Source organism: Opisthocomus hoazin, chromosome 8 (genome assembly GCF_030867145.1).
Source record: "Opisthocomus hoazin isolate bOpiHoa1 chromosome 8, bOpiHoa1.hap1, whole genome shotgun sequence".
In the NCBI taxonomy this organism is placed as follows: domain Eukaryota; kingdom Metazoa; phylum Chordata; class Aves; order Opisthocomiformes; family Opisthocomidae; genus Opisthocomus; species Opisthocomus hoazin.
In genome coordinates this window covers 59,140,483-59,166,624 of record NC_134421.1, presented here as the reverse complement: position 1 = coordinate 59,166,624, position 26,142 = coordinate 59,140,483, and the positions used below count along the sequence as shown (strand labels likewise).

Below are 26,142 nucleotides of genomic sequence, written 5' to 3'. Positions count from 1 at the left end.
CTACTCATAATACAAATCATAGGTTTAATACTGTCACTCAAAGGCATATACACTAATATAATAAAAGCTATTAATGAGGCTCTTTTAATGAAAGAAAGAAGCAGTTTATTAGCTCAATCACGTTATTGTTCTATTTTAATTTCTGCCAAACTGAATACTGCACAAGTCATATTCTGACAGGCATCTATGTAATTCTCACTATTTAACAAAAAATTATGCAACAATTTCATTTTCACAGCCTCAGACAGAGACTTGGAAAAGTTTCAGCTGTCTGTAGAGCTGTTTCGCTTGTTTGTTTCCCGGACAGGAGAAAAAGGTGGCTTTTGGGAAATGAACTACTCAAAACATGGGAAGATGACTGGTTTTCCTAATTTTAATCTTAAGTATATGACTACTACAAGGATCTTTCCAGCTCATTCTTCTTCACAACGTTACGTTACTTTCCACTATTTGGCAGCAGCAATGACTTAGTAGTACTTGGTTAGTACTTCACGGGGTAACTCAAAGCAGTCTTTCTTTTTAAAGCATGTAATCAACCATCAGCAGGTTGATTCAGATCTTGTGACATGCTACACTGACCGTAAAAGTAAGAATGTTTTACAGCCATTTGACCACACAGGTAGCGAGCCTGCTTCTCAATGCAGTCCTGAGCCCGGTTTCCTCGCAGTGACTATGCCGCAGCTTCATTGCTGTTGACACCTGACTGAAGTTAGGACATCAAGGGTTCAGCCATTTTTACTGGAAGCTAAGAACATCCTAGGAACATGCAACAAAGCAAACCGCACCGAGATTAAAGCAAGCTGCTGAAAATAGGTCTGCTCAGTGACTGTCTCAGGATCTTGGCACAAATGTGTGAAAGGTCAGCAACAACATTTGTTGACAGGACCTGGTCCCAGAAGTGATGCTTTCACCAGCACCTAGCTTCCCAGATTAATCTCATCCACCTAACAGCTCACTGACACGAGCAGACCACTTCACACTTCTTATGCTGCAGCCTGATGCCTGTCAACTTTGCTTAGAAGGAATCTCCCTTCCAGCATTATACTATTCTGAGGATTTGCGTGTAGCAAAGCAATTAATTTACTTTTGAGGATTCGTAGCAAAGCAGTTATTAATTTATTTCAACCAATATTACAGTGTTGTGCTAGCTCTGCAACAGTTTAAAAAAAAAAAAAAATCAACAAAACTGTTCTGTTTAAAGACTGATTCTTCACGTGTTTAGAATCCACGTCTTTTCCGCTTCTCTTCAAGTCTGCTGTGCCTCCCAGTACTCCATGACTTATTTAATTGTAGGGTCATTGGAACAACAGGTTTCCTAGACAGAGTCCAAGACACAGCTTTTCAGAAACACTCTCAATTCTCTTGCACACACCTGGCTTTAGTTTGTGATAGCGCCTTGAACAGACAGAAGAAAAAGGAGATAGAGAAGTAAAAATGCACTGCTTTGTCTCATGCATTTAAGGTACACTCCAGCATCATAAAGCAATAAAAAGACATCAAGATTCATGGACAGAGACCACTTAAGAGACCTTTTTGCCAACCCCGTTAAACAAAAATATCCTCCACACTATTACAAGAAACAAACCTTACCCCCATTTACTGTAACAGTACAGGTCCTTGGAGGGCTGTTACTAATTGCTGCGCGATCCAACAGACAGGACAGTTGACAAAGGAGGAGTCAAACCCCACATTCTTTCTTCGCCTACTGGGAAAACTTGCAGCCAAATTTCTTGAATTCTTAGTGTCCTCCCCTGTACATCAGGAGGAATTACATACACCGTAACTCCTAATTAAACACTTTCAAGTTTATTGATGAAAAGCGTCACACAAGAAAATAAGTATATCCATTATTATGCATATCTTAATATATGTTAACACCTCATCTGCAAGTTTATGTGATAATTACAGTGGCATAAGTGACAGCTAATTGCTATCACAACCCACTGGTATTACTACTTTTCCAAAAGACTCAACCCAACAAAAATCAGCTTCGAAAAAAAAAACACCCCAAATCAAGAGCAAATAGCCTAAATAGGTACAGCAGCCATGCGAGGGAACATCTGTCCACTGAGAATTGTTTGCATGTTGTACAAGTGGAACTACATCCAGCATCAGAAGCAAACTCTGGAGCTGCTTGTGTGAGCTGAAGTTGCTTCAGTGTGAAAGAGGTACACCTGTATCTTGAGGGATGCAACATATCTCAACGCAAGACTGCACTGCGTATGCTGTTGCAGCACCAGACCTGTGGAAGGTACCTGCCTCAGGGATCTTGGCAGCAGCTGGGTGAGAGATTAAGGCGGTGCATGGACTTAATGAAGGGTAAATGAATGTAACATCAGACAGAATCACAATTCTAACCAAGCGAGGCTGTGAAATTATTTGTTAAGGAGGCTAAATACCCAAGTATAGAAAAAATACAGCATGCACCAACACCCCACTCAGCACAGCACAAGGAATGACCATACAACTGTAAAGTGCATATTTGGAGTATCGCTCACAAAACCTCGATGTTAGCGATGTGCACCTTCCTTCTGATTCCCCTGTTTGACAGACACGTGAGTTTTGCTGAACTCTGTACCTGAATGGCAGAAGACATCACTTGCTAACGTAAACTCCCTGTTAATGAAGCTTCTGTAAACAATCTACCCAACCATTCTGCAATTAAATAGCATCCTGTTTCTGAGATTATTGCAAACAGTTTTTCCAACAACTTTCCAACAGTTAGGATATTCTGTAGTTATCAGAGCAGAAAGGTTGAATTTTCCTTCCCCCCCCCCCAGGCATTCATGACAGAAAACCTCTGCCTAAGGAAAACGCTTAAGCCCAGAATACATTTTCTTCCACGGTGTTAAAATACAAAGCATCTTCAAAGCTTCTGTCATAGGCAGAGTATTCCTAAACTAATTTCATACCTCAAAGTACATTTGGTCCTTTGTCTCCAAGTTCAAGTGCAGTATATCATTTGATACCTAAACAGTCAAATGGCCACACTCTAAAACTTGTGTCTCAGTTGCGAGTGTTAAAGAGCCAAGAACCTTTGTAGTTTATAAAATTGAACTTCTTTTGATTAGAACAACATGTTTCTGCAATGTAAAAAGCCACCAGGAGCTGTTAAAAAAAAGTCACTATGTGGAAGCACATACTCTGAGTAAGTTACTAGGATGCACAATTACTGTATGACTAGAGTTAAGGCAGTCTGGATACCTTACCTATAAATATCTTTATTGATTTAATGAGTTTCTTTAATGTCTGAAATATTACTTTATAACTTTATTATTCATTACCTATATTTGCAATATTTGAAGGATACTTGCAACTTGCATTTAACTAGTAAAAATCTTGTAATATTACCACATTTTCTTCACATACTTCTATGTTAGTGAATAACAAAAAAGAGATTTTTTTTTTTCCCTGGCTGTATCATCCTAAACTCTTCATAAACACAAATCAGAACATGCTAATTACAATTCTATTTCTTTATCACTTAAGTGGAAGCTGTTTCCATTTCATGCACCAGCTGAATTTTACAGCTAACACTATCAAAGTCATCAGCTATTAAATTCAACAACAACACACTAACAATTTCAATGGAAAACATGGGCAGAACTAAGCTACAACCCCGGATTCAAAATCTTAGTCTATAACTGCACGTACATAAAGTAGGAAGATGTAGTTTCACCTAAGAGTTATATTTCAGAGCAAGAAGAACGTTGCAACTATCTGTCTGTTACTTACAGTTCTGAAGCTGGCCATCACAATTAATTTATTTTGGCTCAGTATCAACTGGGTAGCTACCAGAAATTAGCAGAGGACAACACCCCTTGTCAAAGAAAGGGAAAAAAAAAAAAAGAAAAAAAAAAAGAAAAAAAGGGAGCAATCACAACAAGAAATTATAATACAATAAAAAACACTAGTAATCATTCATGTCCAGTTAATTATCACAACATGCCCGGATTCTTACTAAAATAACATACTCATAGCTAGCTCACAATCACTGTTTACATTCCAAGACAATTTACAAGTGCTTTACAACTGCATGTTTCAAAAACCTTACAAGGACTTTTATTCCTCTGTGGAAAATGTCAAACTTGTTGCAAAACCACTGATGAAACTGTGAATAAAATAATATCTGCTAAAACTCCACTAAAAAAGATACGTTACACAAAAAAAATTTAAAGCATTCCTACCATGTGAGTATTTCTTCTTTGCAAAGAAATATTAAAAAATTTATATAAATAATACAGCACTATTTTTTCCAGTTCTATCATCAACTGTTATTTCACACAATGGAATCGTATTTCACTTTGTTGAAGTTACAGAACAAAGGCACCAAGGCCTAAACTTATATTTTAATGACTGGATTACTATACTATCATCATGACATCTGCACACAAGCATATAAGGGTCTCCTTAGGTGACATGCACTGATTTGACTGCATGGCTTTCAGCTGCATTCAGAAGTCTTCTAGATTTTACAACCTCCAAACATAAATAAAAAAGAAATGTTGGCATTTTCAAAACAGTCAATATTCTGAACTTTTAAGAGAGGTTTTTGGACAGGTAAAGTGAGCAAGATCATTCATAATGGGAGCTATTCCACTGTTAATGAAAACTTTGCCCTTTATTTTGCTGTGCAGAGTGCAGAACACACACACCAAAGTAACTGTAAGCCATCAGTAGCTCAGACACCATCAAAACTCGGGACACTCTAAGCAAACAGAAACTTAATCATTTACCACACTTCTTGATTCCTTCAAACAGATTCTGGCAATTTGCTAGCTCCCGTGGCATTCCCATTAGGCATATCTGAAGCACTTACACACAAAGCAAATTAGGCAAAAGGGCACGCTACTAGCCAGGACACATTCCCTGAAACTTCAGAAGATACATTCCTAGAAATCTACCACAGTGCGAAACCCCCCCTTGCTTTCTTCCCTATTCTTCTTCTCCAGGGTAATTTCCTCTTGCTTCTAGCCCTTGTGCCCTTTCACCCACCCAAACCTCACTAATTGCAAGCAAACCTAAGGCAGAAAATGCTAGGAGCAACTCAAAACCAAATAAAACAAGATATCACATACAACAGCAAGTTCCTTGCTGCAAAACGTCTCTGAATGAACCAACTCCATAGGAGCACTCCGAGTCAGTTTGCTTTCATAAAATCAATGACCTGATACACGCTAAAGTGAACGGAAGCCTCCTTCAAGCCACAGAACATACACATTAGCATCAAATTGCTACTCTACCAGCTGCTTGCATCTAAGAGCAAATTCTGAAGGAAAAACCCCCACATTTCAAAGCTGTCTGAGGCTTCAATCCACAGGTTAGTACAGCACAGTCCACAGATATCCCTGTATAAATAACACTGTAAGGCAAGGTTTGCCAGTGCTGGCTGGACAGAGACCTAGATTTTGCTAAGTACCGAATTCTGACTGCAAGTACAGCAAAATTTTAAACACAACGGAAGAAAACAACAGAGAAGCACAACTATTCTGATGACAAAATCTCTTCCATGAAATAGCCATGAGACTGGCACACTCTGGAGAGATATGGAAAAGCAGTTTTCCTCTCCTCAAACAAAGGAAGAATTAAGACTTCACTTGCCAGCAGCAGCGTAAAGCTGTGGCTGGTCTCAGTTTCCAAGTTCCCACATATGTACCTGGATCTCCACTACCCTGCTTTTCATAAAAGTTTCAAGCGTTACTCAACGTGAGGCAAAGGCAGAGGTAGCCTCTGTACAGATTCAACTAACTATGCTGTGTAAATAACATGATATAGGTCTTTGGAGAATGTTGTTGAAAATGTGACATGCTGCAATTACATGCAGCAATTTTTTTTTTTCTTCACTCACCTCAGCCTCGTACAATCTCCAAACGCAGGTGCATCTAACTAAAGCACTCCCAACAACACAACTGAAGATTTATCTTATATGTTTGCAGCAAGTCACTTGGCCTCTCCACGTTTCTGTTTCTCCATCTGTGGCACTTCACAGAAAGCCCGAGAGGCTTAATTCATTAGCAGCCTGCCAAATGCTTTAGACAAGTGTGTTACTAAAGCGTTAAAACTGTTCATTGGTTCTGAAAGGGTAAACTGTTAGTCAAACCAAAATAAAACCAACAATACCCTTAAAAGAAGGCTACACTACCTAAATGCTTAAGTATCATGTTTACCTTATTTGCCTTTATAGGAAAAAAAATAAATCTCCAGACTTTAGGTGTTTTATTACAGTAGGACATCAGAGATTTGACTTAATTCTGAACCCCCTTTCCCTCCATTTATTGTTACACTCCTGCAGGAGGTGATAAGCAGAGAAAAACAAATCAGTAATGCCAAATGAAAGTGACATGTGCCCAGTCAGACTCACTGTCCCAGGCCACAGGGGAAGACCTCTACACACCAAGGCCTGTCAGCAATCTTTAATTGACAGCAGATGTCAACTACAGGTCGCCTGATCAGGGCAGAAAACAGTCTGGATGCTAATACAGATGAGGATAAATTGTTCCCAACACCCGCAGAAGACAATATATTAGATACCGGCAGTGAACACTGTTTAAGCACAGGACTTCTTTCAAGGCAGTATCCACATGGAAGTTTTATATCTATACAAACCCAAGGCTCAGGCTTTCGCTCTTTTGTAAATATTGCTTTTGCAGCAACATCACTAACAGAATTCTCATGAAGCCATTCCTGGCAAGAGAAACAGTCCACCTAAAATACTGACAATGGACAAGGATCACCTAAAAACACCAGCTATATAATACAAGACACATACTGACCAACTCCCAAACACTAGTTCCACTTAAGAGTATATAACACATTCTTCTTGTAGCTAAAACCAGTTGCCATAAAAAAGGCAGCTGAAACAAAACAAGAAACCCAAGAGAGTGAGTGATAAATAACCGTACACTGATTTCTCGTAATTTTTCAAATTATTAAAACATGAATACCCAAATGAGACAAATATTCTCCAGTGTATCACAAATTAAAAACAGTTTTCACTTAGGCAAAAGACCCCCAAGCATGCTGTATAAAAACTGTAACATCAGATAAGGCAACGTAACCGATGCCTTGAAAGAGGGTCATTTTGAATCACTAGGTACTTAAGAAAAATCTCAAAATCTAAAAGCAAACATGATTATAGAGAATTATATAAATATATATGTGTATACATATACATATACTTTTAGGACATCTTCTGTAATCCACCTGTAGATTTTCAGTATATAAATCTGGCAGCGCTGCAGTGCCGTTCTTCATCTTGTTCTTGCTAACCATTTTGTGTGTTTCAGATCTTTTTCAGACCGCAAATGTGTATTTGTACTACACTTTACTGCTAGTTTATCCAGTACACAATTTAAAAGGTGGCCTGACGCAACTGTCAGCATTGTGCACTAGCTCTCTCCATCCTTAAGCTCCCACACCAGCACAAAGTGTTTCAGTCCCACACGTCCAAGTCCACACTGCAGAACTTACCCTGCCTGCAGCATCCTGAAGAGTCACTATAGCAAAAGTAACATGTCTTCCTCCTGAGAGGTCAGTGTGGCCCTCTCCCAGTAGGCGACCAGCAGTAAGAAAGTAGAGTTTCAGTTCAATCAGACATACAGAAATGGAAGTACTCCTCTCTTGGAGCTGGCATGTGGCCTATATGCCATATCAAGTATATACTGTCTAGCAAGGGCTAACGGGCTTCTTCACATTGCTGCATTCCGGACAGGAACTCTTCTGGTGCGAGTGACTACTGTCACTTGTCTCCTGCAGAAGCACATCTTGACATTTTGGTAAGGGGAGTGGGGAAGAGAGGAAGGGTTTCTTTGTAACCAACAGACATCAGATGGAAACGCACGGTTCAGGATGCCCTGCCTTTTGATAGGTGGGTCACTGACACAAAAAGCCAAGGAAATACCCAGAATGGTTTGGTGCTGCCATGCGCTATATGAGGCTCTGCAGCTTGTTTCTCCTGAAGCAAGCACAACTTTTGGAATATGATGGTCCTGATCCATTTAGACTTTGAGACTGTGGTATGACAATCTCGAGCATGATTTTTTTCAACATGTACTGTGTTCCTGCAGAAGGCAAATGAGAAATAAGAACTTCGGTGCTGTTAACTTCCAGCTTGAATAACAGCCATGAGGAAAACAAACCCACAAGAAGGTGAAGTCTTGAGCTTTCTACACTACAATGGAGTTTCCATACCTTTTGAAGATCTTTATCTGACAGCAATAGTGAGATAGATCTGTCTAACACATAGTCCATCAAACCACTGCCTTGGCTGGTCAGACCATGCAGGCAGAGTAACTTTATCCGATCACTTCCTCCAGTTTTAATGAATCTGCCCCTACTGCAGTGTATCAGTCTCCTTCTTGAACTCCTGCTTTCAGATTAGAAATTACCCTTTTTAGTTCCTTATGTCAAAGCAAATATCATCTGTTGTTGTTGTATTTGCCATAGCCTCAAATACAATTTACCTGAATGCAGGTATGGATTAAATGATGCTGGAAGGTTAAGTAGAACAGCCATCTGCTTCATCTTAGCATAGTTGTTAGTATTCTGCAGAGAATATCGGCCTAACGGCAGATGCTGGCTGAATGCAACATCTGTGAAACTGTGGGTAGAGGGATCTACATAGTGAGGGGACCATGACAGGGACACTCAGTCCAACCATTCAGTCCAGCTCACTACACAGGTAACACACCTAAGGCAACTCAGAGTGCAAACCTGTAAATATTTTGTAACTACTCAGCTAAGAACTGATGGATCAGACACCTGCCCAGCTGTGCCACCTTGTCACCCGCAGCAACAAGGAACTGAGGAAAACTCAGGTTCCTTAGACCTTTAGAATCCCCTCATCGTACTATTACAAGGTAGCACAGGACAGGTACGACCCTGTACATTCCTGACCAGAAACATCCCGAGATAGAAACATGGCTCTAGAACAGAACATACTCTGGCACACATTTGGAGCAAACCTCATTTTACAATTCACAGTTTGTTTTAGCCTTTCCAACCGCAGGGACACCACCCCCACCCCCCCATCTATTCTGCAGTCCTGAAATTCTTCAGTTTTTTTGGGTGTGCAAGCCCCCCTAACATTTCATAAAAAGAAATCAAATATTGCATATTTTCTCTTTTAGAACCTCCATTCACACTACCTTCTTTTACAAGTTTTTGGAGGTAGCAATACTGGTAAGGGGATGAGAATTTATAAACTCGAGATGCAGCCATTTGCTACCTACTTCTTATGTATACATTGTTTACAAGAGTTGCATGACCACCAGCGCCGGGGAAACCTCTGCAAGTGTGTCTTCACTGAAAGTAGGTTAGGTGCTTCCCATCCACACCCCCCATCCCCCCACAACTCATCTAACGGTTCCTTAAATCAGCATTGATTGGCCTTGCTGTGGGCATAACCAAGAGAAAAGGTGACACTTTCATTCTGACTGGTGATGATTTTACAACAAAGAGGCAAACTAAATGATGCAAGTGCTAATGTCCTTCAAAAGATTCCTACTATTTCTTTTGCAAAACCAGAACAAAAAGAGTTCTCACACAATCAATTAGAAACTACAGAGGCTCTTACCTTACCACAAAGATTGACCTGCTACATCCTCATAAATCCATGGACAAGAAGGCAGGACCAGGAAAACCATGTTAATGAAGGTTGCTTTGCAAACAAAGTAAAGCCAAAGAAGGCATTTGCGCCCAGCTGTCAGTTACACAAACTTACAGTGACAAGGCACAAACTATCTGCAATGCTTCTGAGAAGGCTAACAATTATATTGGTAAATGATTAAGTTACACTTAGAATTAATGACTGGAGGGATATTTGTGGTTTTAATTACCAAGAAAATATAAAGGGAGAATGGAAAGCGTTACTTCCTCTTTCACCTGCTATTAAAGGATGGTCCCTTCTCAGCCATCCTGCTAGAAAGCTGCCTTTTGCTTTGATCACCTCATCTTTCACAGGAACTTCTGTTTTAACAAAAGAAGTACTTAAAATGTATGAAAGTTTAGGGAGGAGAGAAATTAATAACAAAAATCTTCCTTATGATGTGTACTGAATCTCTGTGTTAAAACAGGCCATACAATTTCATCACATTATTCTAGCTTCATATCCAAGCTTTCTAGCTGGCTAAAGCACCAGGTGCTTCCTGGGAAAGCACTGGGGCCTTATGTGAGGATTTTCTGCAACAGAGCGTCTATTACATCCCTTGGTAAGCTGTTCCTATTTAATTGTATCATTAGAAAACTGCACCTTATTTCTAGTCTGAACTGATCCAGCTTCAGCTTTCAGCCATGAGAATCCCCTTAATCTATCTGACAAAGAACCATCTAACTGTCAGATACCTTCACCCTGTCTAAGTACTTATAGACTTATCAGGTAGCCTCTACTGTCTGTTGATAAACTAAATAGATTGAGCTTCTTAGATCTTCCAATTCTAAAGCTGATTATCCAGAACTCAAATTAATGTAGATCTTTCCAAACTCCTCCTAGTTTTTCCAATGCCTTTTTAAATTGTGCACATCAGAACTGGGATACAGCATTTCAGTAAAGCTGTGTAAAAAGTAGCAGCATTCACATCCCTCCTATCCCCCAGTCATGCACTTTCAGCCTTCTTCAAGACTGCTTTGCACAGGGAGTAATGCCTACACTAATCAACCCTCTAAGGTAATTCTTCCTTCCCTACTTTAGACAGAAGTTCTTCCTAACACAACAGATTCAGAATGGACCACGACAAAATTTACTTTCGTTTGTTATATATAAACATACACATATATATTTTAACCTCAATTGCAAAAGCTCTATGTACGATGGGATGTATGAATTCAGTGTCTGTATTTTACAAGAGAAATGCTGCAGAGAAAAAGATTACATTGCAATCATGTAATAGTCACCAAATTTAGTGGTTTAAAGAGGTAGCTTTATTAAATTCAATAAACTCACCACTCCCAGCCTATTTTGCACTACAGCATTCTGATGCTCACTCGTATATTCACCTCTGGAGGTGCTGGGTGGCCACAGCAGATTTTGTTTTCAGCAAAATCCAGTGGGCACAACGAAAGATTGCTTCAGGCTAGAGGCAATGTTTTACCAGACAAAAGGCAGAGCTGCAGGCTAGTCATGGAGGATTTACTAGTGTTATAAATCTACACATGTAGTGAAAATTAATTGCCAGTTATAATCTTCAATTATTACTGTATCACCAGCTAGTTTCTCTTCCTATCTCGGATGAAAGTAAAATCATGAAGAATTGAGGATGACCATTTGCACAAACCAAAAAAAACCTAAAAAAAGAGATTATAAAATCACATCCTATCATATCTGGTAAAGCATCCACGGTCATCCTGGCAGAGTACATGCAGAAAAGATGATAATGCTAGTGATGTCTGCACAGGAAAGGAGCAAGCAAACAACCGTTTGGAGCAGTAACCTCAAATTCTACTTTTAAGTAATTTTAAAATGATGCAAAAGCACCACACCAGTACTTGTGGCAACTCACTAGAATATAGTGAAGTACTGAGTTTTTTCGCTATAATAACAACCGGAATATTCTCATAAGTGCAGTTTGTGTAACTGTTCTGTGGTAGAAAGATTAACCCTAACGATGTATTTCGAAAGATGGCAGTCTTTGACCATCGCTTAATTTTAATGAGCAAAATTTGGTGCTAATGGGAACACCTTCTTTTGGACACTGGTAAACCGACCGCTAGTCAGTAAAGCCTGCCATGATCTCTCAGGGAAAGGTAACCTGCTTTGGCCATTTTGCCCCGCCCCACCCCCCTTTTTTTTTTGGAAAATAAACACACTCTCTGTACCTATCTTCTCTTTGTAATATAGACATCAGGTATTGTTCCTTTCCTTTCCAAACAACTATTTAATAACATCTTTCACCCTATAAGTACACAGAAGGTTTTCTGGGTTTTTTTCATTTAATTCTAGTGCAGGTAGGATTAAGCTTTCGGCAGCAGCCGTATTTGTGTTCTAAGGTGCCCCTGCCCCGTTTCAGTGACAAACAGCTTAATTTCTGCACATAGCTGGACCTTTGGACTTTTTACCAATGAAAGGTGATCTATAAATATTATCAGTTCTATAAATATTACCAGTAGTCATCTTGTTTGTTCTCATGATTTCTTCCCATTCATTCACTCCCTCTGCCTCTCCTCACACCGACAGGTGGGCTGTGGGCATGAATCACATTTCATACTCTTCCTCTGGACATACACACACTGTCCCTATTATTATTCAAGGCAGCTTTAATATATTATTTTCAACACAGGGGAAGTCTCTTTCACAACCTCATAGTATTAAAATGAACAAGCTTTCAAAAGTCCTTGTTCTGTGTACTGTTTTCATAGCACTCTATGCTTGCACATGGCACATCAGAAATGTGCCATAAAAAGCCCACATTCAAGGGGTTCTCCTGAAATAAATGCAAACATCAGAGGAATCTGGACACAAAAGACTCACTCTAAGGTTGAAAGTCCATAATAAGAGTCAAAGCTGCTTAGAATTTTGCATGTCATTTACTCTATGATCCTGTAATATACAAACAAATGGACATAAAAGAACTAATACAGAAGAAGGAGGAGGAGTATGAAAGAATGACAAATGTTGTACACACAGTGTGTTAGTTTCTCTTCACTCTTTGCCTGGTATCAAAACTAGGGCACCATTCAAGAGAACAGATGAGGTTGAAGTCCAATAAAAAAAGGAATGTTTAAGCATTTGGAGAACAGAGGGCATGTTTAAGGAACAGAGTTAAGGAAGATTAAAATTTATTTTTCAAATATTTATGTTATTTTTGCAGTTTGGCAATGACAATTAGTTTCTCTGTCCAGCTCCAAGACAGTAAGACAATATTAACAAAACAGGGAGAGTTTATTTTTACAAACAAACTGCTTTCACTAGAAATCTGTTCTGTACACTACTTTCCTGTGTGCTGCACTATCAGCTTTGATGCCTCCTTCCTCCACATCAACTAATTATTCCCTACCTCCTTCAAATTCATCCTTAAAATAGCAGCCTGCATGAAATTTTTCAACATTCATGGACTGATTCTTGTCTTCACAACATACACTGTTTATGGCTTTGTCTGAAGTGCATTGTAAGCTCTCTGAAATACAGATTACATCTCACAGGTTTTTAAAGCTACCACTTTTACACATTACATCATTTGAACACGTTACACATCTTCAGAACTTTTCCAAATATATACCTAATAACAAGGAATTAAAAAAAAACCACCAAACAACAAAGCACAAAAACTCACATTCAGGATAAACTCTTACCTTCCAGGAAAGCGATAAGGGTTTACAACAGCTTTGATTGCCAAAGAGCTTGAAAAAAAAACCAGTCAGAATAGTGACAGGTATCTTGAAAAGCTGGAAACAATAATAAATGCTGCAAAATAAAACTTCTTGCATCGCTGAAGGAGGGAATGCTATCAAGAATAGTTTTTTCTGATTAACAAGAAACCCAAAAATATGTAAAGTTGCATTACCTCTTTCAAAATCTAAGTACCTACAAGGCTTGGTAACATTCACACCTAGTGTGCTGCGAGTTACGAGAGCAGCTGAAAAAAAACTTGCACCAAGCACAGAATGTACAAAGACTCTATTAAAGGTGCTATACACACAGGTCACTATAATTTCAAGAGCTGAAATGTTTTTTTTCCCATTTCTCCTTATATTTTCCCATTGCCATGCATTCACTTTCCTAGTATATTTGCCCAGGGTTCTCCAAGTCTTCTAAAAAGACAAAAATAAAGCAAAGCATGAATACAGATTGGAAACATAAAACTTTATGACAGTGCACAAAAACCCCCAAGAGACCCTGAAAAGAAAATCTGAAGACTTCTTTTTATTTTACTTTTTTCCTCAGTAACTCTGCAAGACAATGTGTATAAGCCTTTGGGATGAACATTGATAACATACAGGGACAGGCAGAAAGGTGCTTGGGAAAGGCAGGCAAGGTGATGGATAAAACCTTCCAAGTTAAAGGATCAGCTCAATCCTCTGTGCGTGAGCGAACAACTCTTTCCTGCAGCATCCTTCTCTTCCTGTCTCTTTCCTTACACAGATGTTTAGATCTACTAGAGATGTGAAAACCTGAGATTAACTTCTTAAACACCGAGGAGCCTGCATCACGAATGACAGTCATTCGACATAACACCTCAAAAATCATTAAGTCCTGCTTTCTCAAAAAAAAAAAAAGCACTGTATCATAAAGCATGCCTGCCTCTAGCATGCAGACAGCAACAAGCTTGCTTTGCCCTGCAAGACAAGCAGCAGCCATACAACCACTTTTACTGCAGCACCATGCCTGTGATGATACACCCTGCGCAGTACGACACTAGCTTTGGCCCAGTCCATGATAATGTAATCCTACGGCCTGGTCTTGGCTCTGGAAGTAGCAAGCACAAGTCAGTATTCACCATGCGATAGATCACGTAGAGTTATTATCTACTTATGGTGCACTGCAGAGAACAGAACTACTGAGCTGGAAACCAGCAAGTAAACTACTTTTATGTGCATCATGCGATGTGATAGATTCAACCAGCCACCAAAGCACAGAAGCATTCTGCTGCCACAGCCATGGTCTACATGCTCTTCTCTCTCCTTGGAGAAAAGGCAGTATTCTCTGGATTTCATAAAAATGCTGCTCTTCCAGGCTTTGAACTTTCTGAAAGGCATGTTATGGATTCAAGCACGGGGCTGTCAGCACAAACTGCCAGCAGTCTTCTCCCCAGTCACCGCAAAAAGAATCTTTCATCTGGGAACCCAACTCAAAGGCTGACCTGGCATACACTGCACGGCATCAATTTACTCTCTCAGCACTGCTCATTATTCCCATCCCCTTATTTCTGATACCCAGGACTCCACCCTCTTTCACACTGACACAATATTTTTTGTGCTCTTTGTTTCCACCCTTGATGGTTTTTGCTTCTCCTGGCCACAACTAGGTCCAGCTCCACCAACCCCGAACCCATGCTCATCTTAAATATCCATTTCCCTGGCTTTATTCTTGGCTGTCCTAGAAATTTGCAGTGGAAAAGGAAACCAGTCTGGAACTGAGGTTATTGCACATTTTCTCTCTCTCCTGATGCTTACTAAGATGTGCCATTCCTCCAGTGGAGCTGAACCCACACCTGCAATTTCAGCCTTTTTTCCTCCTACTTTTGACTCACTCCTCAAACCTTTTCTCTTGTATCCATTTCTTTCTCCACAATAGATGCAAATATTTATTCCAAGAGAAAGTCAGAAAACATAATAATCATTTCACATTCTCCCTTCCCACTCTCTTTCTCTTCTTTACAGATCTCCCTTCTTCCTCATACCACAGATACAAAACACATCCGTCCCACTCTCCATTCGCCTCACTCACAACACCCCATACCTCACATCTCCTTTCTCCTCTCGCTCTGATGGAACAGTGGGACGGCAAATCAGCCTTTCCTATGTTTGCAAATCTACTTCTGACCCTTTGGTTCTCTAACTACGCTACTTCTCTTTCTACTCTTCTTTCACCTCTAAGCTCATTATGAACTGTTTGCTAACAAATTACACCTTCAAACTGTCTCTTAACTTCAGCCTGAACTCCCTTCAGCTGTTCTTTGCACTACACTGAAACTATTTTCACTCAAACGTCTAAAAATCTTTTCCTATTGCAGCGTCAAAATAAGTTAATCATTTCCATAATCCATAAACCCTTGTACATTTTTCACAAAAATTGAACACAGTTATTCTCTTGAAGCATTCATTCTCCTTTTCTGACTGCTATGACTCTACCCCCTCCTGCTTCCCTTCCTCCCTGTACCAACCCCTTCACGGGTCACTGGAAAGCTCCTTATTCCTCCTAGGTCTTCTAGTAGGGTTCCATTGAGCTACATCTTTTGTCCCTTCCCTTCTGTCTGGGAATTTCATCCACAAACTCAGCTCCTAAGGAGACAGGTCTCAAACAGAATCACAGACTAGATTTATGTCTAAACAAAAAATCTCAGCCTATCTTTCTGACACCTTTTGTCACTGAGTAGCTGTCAGCTTCAGCTCAATACAGCTAGCACAGAACTTCGATCTCATCTCTCCCATCCTCTTATCTTCATCTCCTTTCTTGATCACTGTGGACAGCACTATCATCTTGTCCATCATTCAGATATGAAATACTATGTCATCTTTGACAATGACTTCTCTCTTGATCTGTTCATTCAGGCCACTTCTGTATCTAAATGATTCTTCCTGTCTTGTATCCTTAGGACAAAGTCTTCTCCAAGCATCTCCAGAGCTAAAGGTTTGTCTGGGCCTTCATTTCACATTAGTTACTAAAATTTTCTTCTTTTTTGTTTTGACAAACATTATCCTGCTTGTTCATGCTGTTCCAAAAGTTATTTTTTCTATATTGTCATACTGATCTACCATTATTCTCTCTGCACCCTTCCATGCACAATCCTCCATTCCATCTTTAAACACTGGGAACGTCTCATCTTTGCTTTCCAAGCTCTACTGTCTTACCTACACTGTAGTGTCCACATCCTACTTTCTGTCACACCATTTGCTCACATTTCTAGTTGGCTCATGATGTCAGTATCCATTTACTAAGCTTTTAGCAACCAGCCTGTATTTTCATTCAGGTGGCCAACTTCCACACTTGAGTAAGGATATCTTCCAAGCTCTTGCAAAACTACTTCACTGCCCTCCAAACTTCACCTTAAAGCTTTCCTTGCCATGGGTCTAAGAAAGTCACTTTAGTTTAGGCTAAAGTCTACAATCTATCATGCTGAGCAACTAAATGCTTTGTTTGTCAATATTAAAACTCCTGCTGTCATATATTAAAAAATTAGTTCTCTGCAGCACAATGATTTCACAACACACACGTGCCCACACCCTTCCTCCTTGTGCTCATACCCTGCACAGTAGCGCCTAGTCTCTGATGGGGCTGCTAAGCATTATGATCATGCAAATAATCATACTGCCTCCCTAATCACGGCAGTAACAGATGAATTACTTATATTCACCCAGACCATTGTCCTCTGATTGTCTCCATTATCAGCCCCAAACAAATAAGGTTTTGGCTCTGTCAGTGGCTGTTGCAGTAGCACGGGTCTAACAAACTTTTCACATTTAAATCATCAGTAGCATCCTGTCTCAATGAGACATAACTAAGAGCAGCTTAAAAAATAACTGGATATGCTGACTACCACCTGATAATCTGGACAATTGCAAGCGGCCAGCCTAAAGGCCACCTGAGGACTAAATACCTATCAGATTCAAAGACGAATGCACATCATGATTTACACTTCTGTAAATCTCTGTTTCCATTCCAACCATTTCAGCTCAGAACAACGACAAGCTGAAGTCACCTTATTCTGCCACTGGAGAGGTCTCCAGTCCCATCCTGTTTTGTCTTGCTGGAGCAGACACTTTTGATCCAACAAAAACTTGTCAACAACTATTACTTATATGACGTTAGCAGTGTTCAATCCAAATATAACTTCCAATCCTCAGTCTCTGCCCGCCTCTTATGTCTAGCCCCCTGCAGTAGGAAAAGGAAGAGAAAGAATGACTGGACAGAAAACATCAAACACTGTATGTTACAAAAAACCTTATAAACAAAGCAAACATAGAGCACAGTGAAGATCACCACACAGAATCAAACCCCACGAACTCTTGCCCTTTGCCAGTCATTCTTACGTCTTGATGTTACTTCAGTCACCCTTCTGTCTCTTCTGCTGAACACCTGCTCCAAGGGAACGGAAAGGGAAGCAGACCTAAACCCCTTGTGTACTGTGCACAGCTCTGTCACAATACAACTGTTTCCGTTTTACAGATGATTCAGGAGGGGCCTGGGGATTAAGTGAAACGGCACTACATGCACGTTGGTACCAGCAGTTTGTGCAAAACCTAGAACTTTCGTCTTCAAGTTCTTTGCTACTTCTGGCTGATGCTCTTTCTCATCTAGGAAAATTCCACTTCTTTTTTTGCCAAACACCAAACGTTTTATGCACACAAAAAGCAGCAAGACCAAATAATTCTGAATTCTAATTGCTGTCAAGAACACACATAAATACAAAGATGTGTTGGGCTTAAGGACTATATTATTAATATAACTTTGCAAATTATGAAAAGAAAATACTGAATAATAAACACAACATTTCAGAAGTAAGGAAGACATCTCTATTTCTATTGAATACAAGAATACAAGACCAAGAGCAATCAGAAAGCCCACTTCTCCAGCAACATCAGTGGTTTTCAAGCATAACCATATGGTTTTAATAAACCATACAACAAGTTATAACAAAACCACTCCATTAAAATCATCAACATTCATACATAGAAAGGGACACAAAAAGAGACAGAGAGAAATGATGCATGCAATAGCTGGTTTTCCTCTGCCCCGCATCAATCTTAAGTAACTGTGCTGGATTCCATCTCCAGTCTGAGTGAGCTTAGACAGCTGCACAGCACTACGATAAAAAAATTGATCATTTTACCCACATAGTGTCTGTCTTTCACATGCAGCAAAAGAACCATCACAGACTTCTTGCTACAGACTCGAGGAGAGACCTTTGTCAAACACCCTTACTACCTCACGACAGCATTCACCAGTTTTTTTGGCATGTAAATTGCCTAAAGACACCAACTTCACCTGGCATCCTGCACCATTAACTCCTGAATCAGCTTTTTCAAGGACAAGCTGAAGAACATCTACCCCACGTTGAACCTGAAGGACAGAGCGATCCAGTAACTTAATCCATGCCTACATGAACTGAAAATAATTTTTGCTAGTTATTCCAAAATTACTCTTAATAACAAGTTGTCGTAGCACTCATATAACCTTATGGTGGGAGTTAATTATTTACGAAATACTCGTATCTATATACTATTTTTACTGAAGGTGATCTTTCTTAATAATGCATACAGTGTTATAAATCTAAACTTTCACTGGGACTATCAGAAACTTACGCTTTCTGCCTACAGGACTCCTGCGATCCACAACTTTACATGTGATTTGAAACATGTTTTCTTCTACAGGATTTTCCACTGCTTCCATCTCATACACCTCAGCCTTGGTTAAATGGCTAACATTTTTTGCCCCAAAGGTAAAACAGAACCTGATAATGTCCTAATTTTTAATTAACTGGGAACAAAAGGCCCATTTCAAGGAAATTACTCCATTTCACAGTGGAAATGGTTCAACTCTTGTGTAGTCTTTTTTTAGTACATAAGACTTTTATTTCATCTATAAACTACTAAACACATACAGAGGCAGTTTAACAAGAAAACACACACGTGTTTTTGTATCTCCATCAAAATTAGATACAAGAAGTCATTTCACTTGTACACTCTAGTAAACACGTCATTTCCCTTTTTTCTCAAGTCCTGTTATAAATTACAAGAAGTAGAAGGAATATCAGAGAGAGATCTCTAGTGACAGTGCTGTCAGTTGACAGAAAACCACACACGATTTCCCCACCAGCATTCGAAAGAGGTACCTTAAACTACAGGAAAACTAACCTCTTCAGAATAACTGTTGCACAAATACTGGGAGAAGTATCACCTGAACTCCATCAATATATGTGTTACCTAACAAAACCAGAATTTTTAAATAAGTAATTTAGAGAAGAACAGTTTTAGATACATATTCAAAACATCAAAATCCTGATTCAAAACACAGATTGTCTGATCAGAGCGCCTTACCATTACTCCACTCTTCTTATCCAGCGTGTGGGTTGATGAACTAAAGGACAGGTTTCAGAAAATAACTATGTAACTATGAGGATAAACTACAATTCTGACTAAATTTCTGGGCACTATCACACATGTTTCATCCTTCCTCTGTCACCATTCCTTGAGACACGTTAAATGAGGTGACAGCCACAACCAGGAGCCACGCCACCCCCCTGCAGAAGCTGTCTATGCAAAAAAAACCACCACAAAAAAACAATGGAATCAGGTATCATATACTAAACCAATGAGGCATTTGAACATCAGAATGCACAGCAGAATTCAATTCCACTGTCATTTCTCATCCTAAAGAAAACCCCCACGGGGACCTTTGCTCACTATTCTTATTCCCAGCATAAAGATAAGAACGACAAGAAAAAGTTTCTCTTGACAACAGCCACAGTTTTGTACCCTGCCAATTCTCAGTTCTTTCACTCACCAAGCTCCACCTGAATATTACATCTGTTTAAGAACCAGTATCTCTGGAAGACCTTATTAGCTTACAGGGAAGAGAAATAACATTATACAACATTCACCCCTCTCTTTTGCCCACTGCAAAACCAAAACCAAAACCCACCTCAAATTACCAACTAAGGCAGTCTAAATTAAATAACCTCACCTCTTTCTTTTGGGGTATGTGTTTAAAGCTTTACTATAATTTTCTTCCCCTCTCAGCCCTTTCCAACATTCCCTTCCACCACAAAAAGGTGAAAGATGAAGGTGGCTAAGAATAAGACATTCTTGTTTTTCTTAAGTTTTTGTCTGATATGCTTCTAAAGGAGACAAACAGCACCATCGGCAAACCACTATTAAACAAAAAAATAAATAGTATTTAAAAAAAGATCAACTACATTCCCTATGCTTACATTATCCAGCTGTTTTTGTCATATTCTCTTCTTTCACAATCTCCTCATAAATAACTTTAGTTCTCTTCCTCTTGGTTTTCATGAAGTAGAATGTTGTATGCTACGTGCTTTTTTTCCCTACAGAAGTGTTCCCTACCATCTCCCAACCACCTTAATTCTTTATTTTTTCACGAAGAATGAGAAAATCATCAAGATATTTTTCTGAAGAATAAACAAATACTGAAAGCAAAACTAATCAGTATCCCTTTAATTTTGTCTGGTGTTGCCAAAGGATTTACCAGAAAACTTTCTGTCAGATATTTATGTGGGAAGTCAAAATAGGAAAAATACATTGTAAACAACTATCCAATAGATTTAAAGCTCCAGTTTATATGTGTAATCATCAAGCAAAATGGCCAAATTTGGGGCTGCACAATAAGGATAGAGAATCTCAAATTTTAACACAACATCAGAAAAACAGAATTTTTTCTGTAACATCCTTAATGCTAAACAAAAATGAGTCAATACAGTTAGCGAAAAGATTAAGACAAAACACACACATCATCAGATTGAAACCTCAATAATACAAACCCAATGAACTGAGAAACTGAAGTTGACTATGACTCCAAGTACCCAGATACAGATCTGAATTCCATACGTCGTATTTAACCCTGCTGTAGTTAGCGAAGATACACAGGGCATCGTTTTGCTCCTTTACAGCCTATGCCTACCTAGAAATACTTCCAGCACTTAATGCTTGCACATTTGTTAAACTGATTATTAATAAGAGTTCTATACGTAAGACAACAAAATTCACATTCTTTTACTAATATATGTTGTATAAAGTAAAACATATGCCCTCAAAATTAATCTAAAATAAGTTAGAGGTTATGACTGATAATAAAAGATCACTGCGTCTATCTCAGGCATACAGCTACAGTTTATAGGACACATTGTCAGATAAATACAGATTCCTTTTACTATGCATGCTATCTACAAGATCTTCAATTCTTCAAATACACCACTCAACATTTTAAAATTCAACATAAATTCTAAATGCTGCTCCAATTCTGATAACCCCTCTTTTAGCTAAGCCGATTGGTTGGTAGTGATTTGTCAGATAAGTTACACAATACTGTTTCTGCTTCCTGATTAGATAAGCAGGTAAGTTTTTTTTTTCCTGACACAAACATCATGCATAAAATTTTTCATTTTCTGTGAACACTTGCAACTTTGTAATCCACTCTCCCCAAATCTATGTGCTAGTAAGAGTCAACCATGGACACACTGCATTTGCTAAAGGAAAACATGAAGTAATATCAGAATGCAAAAAGCAATTCTGTCTACAAAACTGAACAAACGTTCAGGAAATTTCTCTCCCTCTGTGCTGCCTGCATATACACTGTAGAATAAACGAAAGCATGGGCAATATTTCTACATCTTTACTTCTGCCCTAAAGATGGGGCACATGGCCTTGGTGCATCTCACATTACAGAAACCAACGGTCCAGCCAGACTGCGACTGCTTTGCCCAGGGATGTGCTAAGAAGTATCAGCCACTTTGGCAGGCAGATGTGGCAGTGTTTCTCCCACTATCACTGGGGAATGCTGCCTCCCAGGCCCCTGTCTGGGTCAACAGGAGGAAGAACAACAGCCCATCACCCTAAACATACAGCACACAACCAGAAAGAAGGCACCGACGCAGGGATGAAGCTAGCTGGAAGCACTCTTTGACATCTGACATAATTTTTTTTCTACAAAACCAAACAGTGAAACACCTCATCGTGGCCTGGAGGAGACCACTGTCTCCCAACCCCTTCCCCCACCACGTTCTCCACACAGTGTCACTACTCTAAAAACGCTCCTTGCTTAACTGCTTACAAGCGAACGGCCACATAAATCTGGTTGTATCAATTAAAGTTGACAAAATGCAGATATATACTACAAGAAGTACATGTGGCAAGATCAGATATTACAGTCTTTAGCAAACAAGACAGTCATTTCTGACACTTAAAAGTCCTGTCTGCCTGGCATCCCCCAGTTAACTTATACACCTAAATTCTGATTTTTCTAAGACACTGCTTAACTATCTCCTGGCACCACAAATGCCATAAGGTGGCCTACTCAAATAGGTAAGGCCGCAAAGAAAAATGAGTTTGGTTTGGTATGAAGACCTACCACGATCACAACCCTTGTCTATGAACAAAGCAAACAAAAAAGTCAACATGTCACATGACAGATGTGTGCAAGATCAGAGTAAGCGCAGAAGTGTTTCTGCAAGTACATGAGCAATGTTTTCTGCAGACCAATCCAACTCTTCAAATTTTACCCCACCTTTATTAATAAGGATAGTGAGGCTCAAGGAAGATTTACAATGGGTGTTCAGACACACAGATGGGTGTGGTTAAAACACCTGTATTAACAGACTGCTTAAGAGAATACAGTAGAAACATTTCAACACATACTAACTTCTTTAAACTTTGTTCAAGTTCTAAGTGATCCAAAGCAAGTTACTACTTGGAAGCAATAAAATTCCTAAAGCTTTTTATTTTCTAAATACAACAGCAGTCAGGTGGTTTTTTTTGGGTTTTTTTTAACTGTATTACAATGTAAGTACTACAAATGCTAGCAAGTTCTTCACACCTGTCACTATCATAACATCAGCAATGACATTATACTTTGTTTGGAAATAATTTTTCTGGATAGTCAGTTTAAACAGAGCTTCTTTGACGGAGCCTCTAACCCCCCCCCGCAAAAAAACAAACAATGAGAGACTAGAGTTGATAATCTAAGATTAATTGTTCTAGGAAACAATTTGCATATTAGGTATGCCTAGGGAGTAGGGATGTACTTGAATCTTTGTGTCTCAAGTAAGCTTATATTAAGAACTTGTGTTCAAGGACTTGTAGATGCAAAACATTCAATCTCAACAAATTAAGCTCCTTATGAAGGCCAAGCTCCAGTAGCAAGATTTTTGCTCAATTACTTTTGAATCGAACACATGCTCAATGTTACTTAGAGACATAGAAACTGCTTGAGCCTTGAACCTTTTACCTGTAAATATACTACACGAAAAAGCCCAGTTCTGCCTCTAACTTACTTTTGGGCTGGCAAAATAGAGAGGTTCAGGCATGTAAGAATCAAGACAGGAAAACAATCAAGCTTGGCACCTCTATAAAGGTCTTTCAAAAGGGAGGTTTTACAATATTTTAAATAATTTTGTTTACTGTGTATTCCACATAATTTTATAGTTTATCACACAAATCTATGTTACTAATTCATTCTTTTTTCAAGAGCTTGTTTCGAAAACCTTTAAGCTACCAAGATGTTCAAAATTAAATGCACGTGTAACAGTAACTATCATATAACGATAAAACTTCACATCATTTCAGAATATATATTATGACATTACAGGTAATAGCAGGATTTCTCTCAGCATCAGTAAGTCACACTGAAGTTTCAGTATGATGGGACCATTTGTTATGAACTGACTTCACGTGAAGTGTTTCTCATGACAGAAAGGTTGCATATGTATACTGCTTTCTTAACAGAACAGAAACAAACAGAAAGTTACATGAAAGCACATCCCAAACCATTTCGCTAGTTGCATTAGGTATTACCCCAGCATGATGCGAACAACACACCTTACAAACAAAATGTGTCCATTTGATTTGCCTACTCTGACCACTACAGTTTCTCCTCTCGCAACCGACAAAACTGTGTCAGGCAGGGCATATTAGCCAGTACCATTAGCCCGGCATTTGCCTGTTCATATTTAAGGTACCAGAAAACCTTATGGCCCAAATGACCTATAATATTTGGTTTTGCATAATATGCATGTCTTAGCCTAACGTAAGATAATACTAGACGTTGGTCGCTCACTTGACTACAAGTCACATGCAGCAGTAAGAATGCCAGAATGCGACTTTAGCTAAAGCGAATGAACTCACAGACTGTAACAGACCACTTTGCAAGTGAAAATGTTTTTCACTACAGTCGCCAACGATAGTGTAACGTTTATAGTTGATGCATGGGTTTATGTGCTTATCTTCACTCAGCAGCAAGTGAAACGTTGCACCAAGAAGGAACAGGGTCCTTGAAAAAAATCCAATATGGCCACTTACACCTAGTTGTCTTTTGACTTAAAATTGCCTTATCTTTTACCACGTCTGTCAGTCGCACACATACACCTGTTATACTCGTACTTCAAAAGAAGTTGACACAGTGACAGTCATCTGTGCGTATCCAACCCTGAAACATTCTTCACAGCAGAGAGATCCACATGCTGTTGGACTATCCTGTCAAGGCCAAACCACAGTCATCCACAGCCACCAAGAGACAGACAGGTAGAGAGGTGTGCCAGCGCCATCCACTTACCTTCTTTATTAAGCCTCATAACCTCCCTGCTTTTTCCACCCTCCTTTCCAGTCTCTTCTAGATCTACACCTGCAGAAGAGAAGCGAGAGTCAGGAAGCGCCGAGGGGCCCAGAGGTGTGCATTTATTGTTTGGCGGGGGGGGGGGAGGTGAGGAGGTGAGCGCCGTTCCTATTTACAACAGCACCAGCACAATGGTCGGAGCATCTGCCAGGGAGCGGAACCGCCGGGCCCCCCGCGGCAGCACCCTCCGCCCCCCGCCCCCCCCCCCCCGCAGCATCCTCCGGCCCCTCCGCGCCGCGCATCCTCCCCCTCGCCCCCTTCCCCCACCGCGGCGCCGGCCCAGCGGCGGAGCCCGCGCCGCGGGGCAGCAGCACGGCGCGGCGTGCACCTCCCGCACACATGGCACCGGGGGCTCGGCGCGTCAGCTGAGCGCCCGGGGGGGGCGGCACCTCCCGCCGCGCGGCCCCGGGAGGAGCGGGCGGGGGAGGGGGGGGGCGGCCCGCTTCCCCGGCCCCCGGCCCCGCCGCCGTGCGTGCGCTCCGGGGGAGGGGAGCGGCGTGCCGAGCCGCGGGCCGGTCCCTGCCCTTACTGTGCGGGGGGGCGGCGCCGTGCGCGTGCGGGGGGGCGGCCTCCCGCACCCAGGCGGCCCAGGGCTGGCCCAGGAACGCCTCGGGACTGGGCACGGGCCGTTCCAGGGCCGCCATGGCGCCGCGCCTGCTCCTGCCTCCTTGTTGCTTTTCCCGTTTCCTTCGGCGGCGGCGGCGGCGAGCGAGCGAGCGAGACACGGGATTCGAGAACGCCGCACGTCATCCTCGGGACGTTCCGCCGCCCACACGGGGGTAGTGTCAGCCCCTGCTCCCTATCAGATCGGGCTCCCCGCCGCCCAGCGCGCATGCCCGCGCCCCCCGCGCCTGCGCGCGGCGCTCCGCGACGCCGCCGGCAGCCGGGCCTGCAGCCCGCCCCGAGGGGAGCGGCGGGCCCGCGCCGCCCCCGCGCCCAGCGCTGCCTCTCCGCGCCCCCGCCGCCCCGCCCGGCCCGGCCCGGCCCGGCGGAGCCGCCGCCGCGCGGAGCGGAGCGGGGCCGTAGGCCGAAGAGCCCCGCCGGGAAGGCAGCCGCTGGCGTTGCGCGCCCCGGGGCCGCGCGCCCCGCAGCGCCCCGCAGTAAGTCCCTGGGGCGCGCTCTCGGTAGTTGCGGCACAGCCCCCG

General features: G+C 41.0%; 1 protein-coding gene across 1 annotated transcript in view; it reads right to left on the bottom strand.

Annotated features, from left to right (window-relative positions):
- The window catches only part of ATXN7L1 (ataxin 7 like 1), a 122,012-nt gene extending 96,236 nt beyond the window's left edge, over positions 1-25,776 (bottom strand). The window contains exons 1-2 of the mRNA XM_075428111.1: positions 25,527-25,776; positions 24,938-25,006 (exon numbers count right to left, since the gene is read on the bottom strand). Of these exons, the coding sequence (XP_075284226.1) occupies positions 24,938-25,006; positions 25,527-25,641 (184 nt within the window). The 5' untranslated portion in view covers positions 25,642-25,776. The remainder of the gene's footprint in view (positions 1-24,937; positions 25,007-25,526) is intronic.
- Positions 25,777-26,142: the final 366 nt, after the last annotated feature.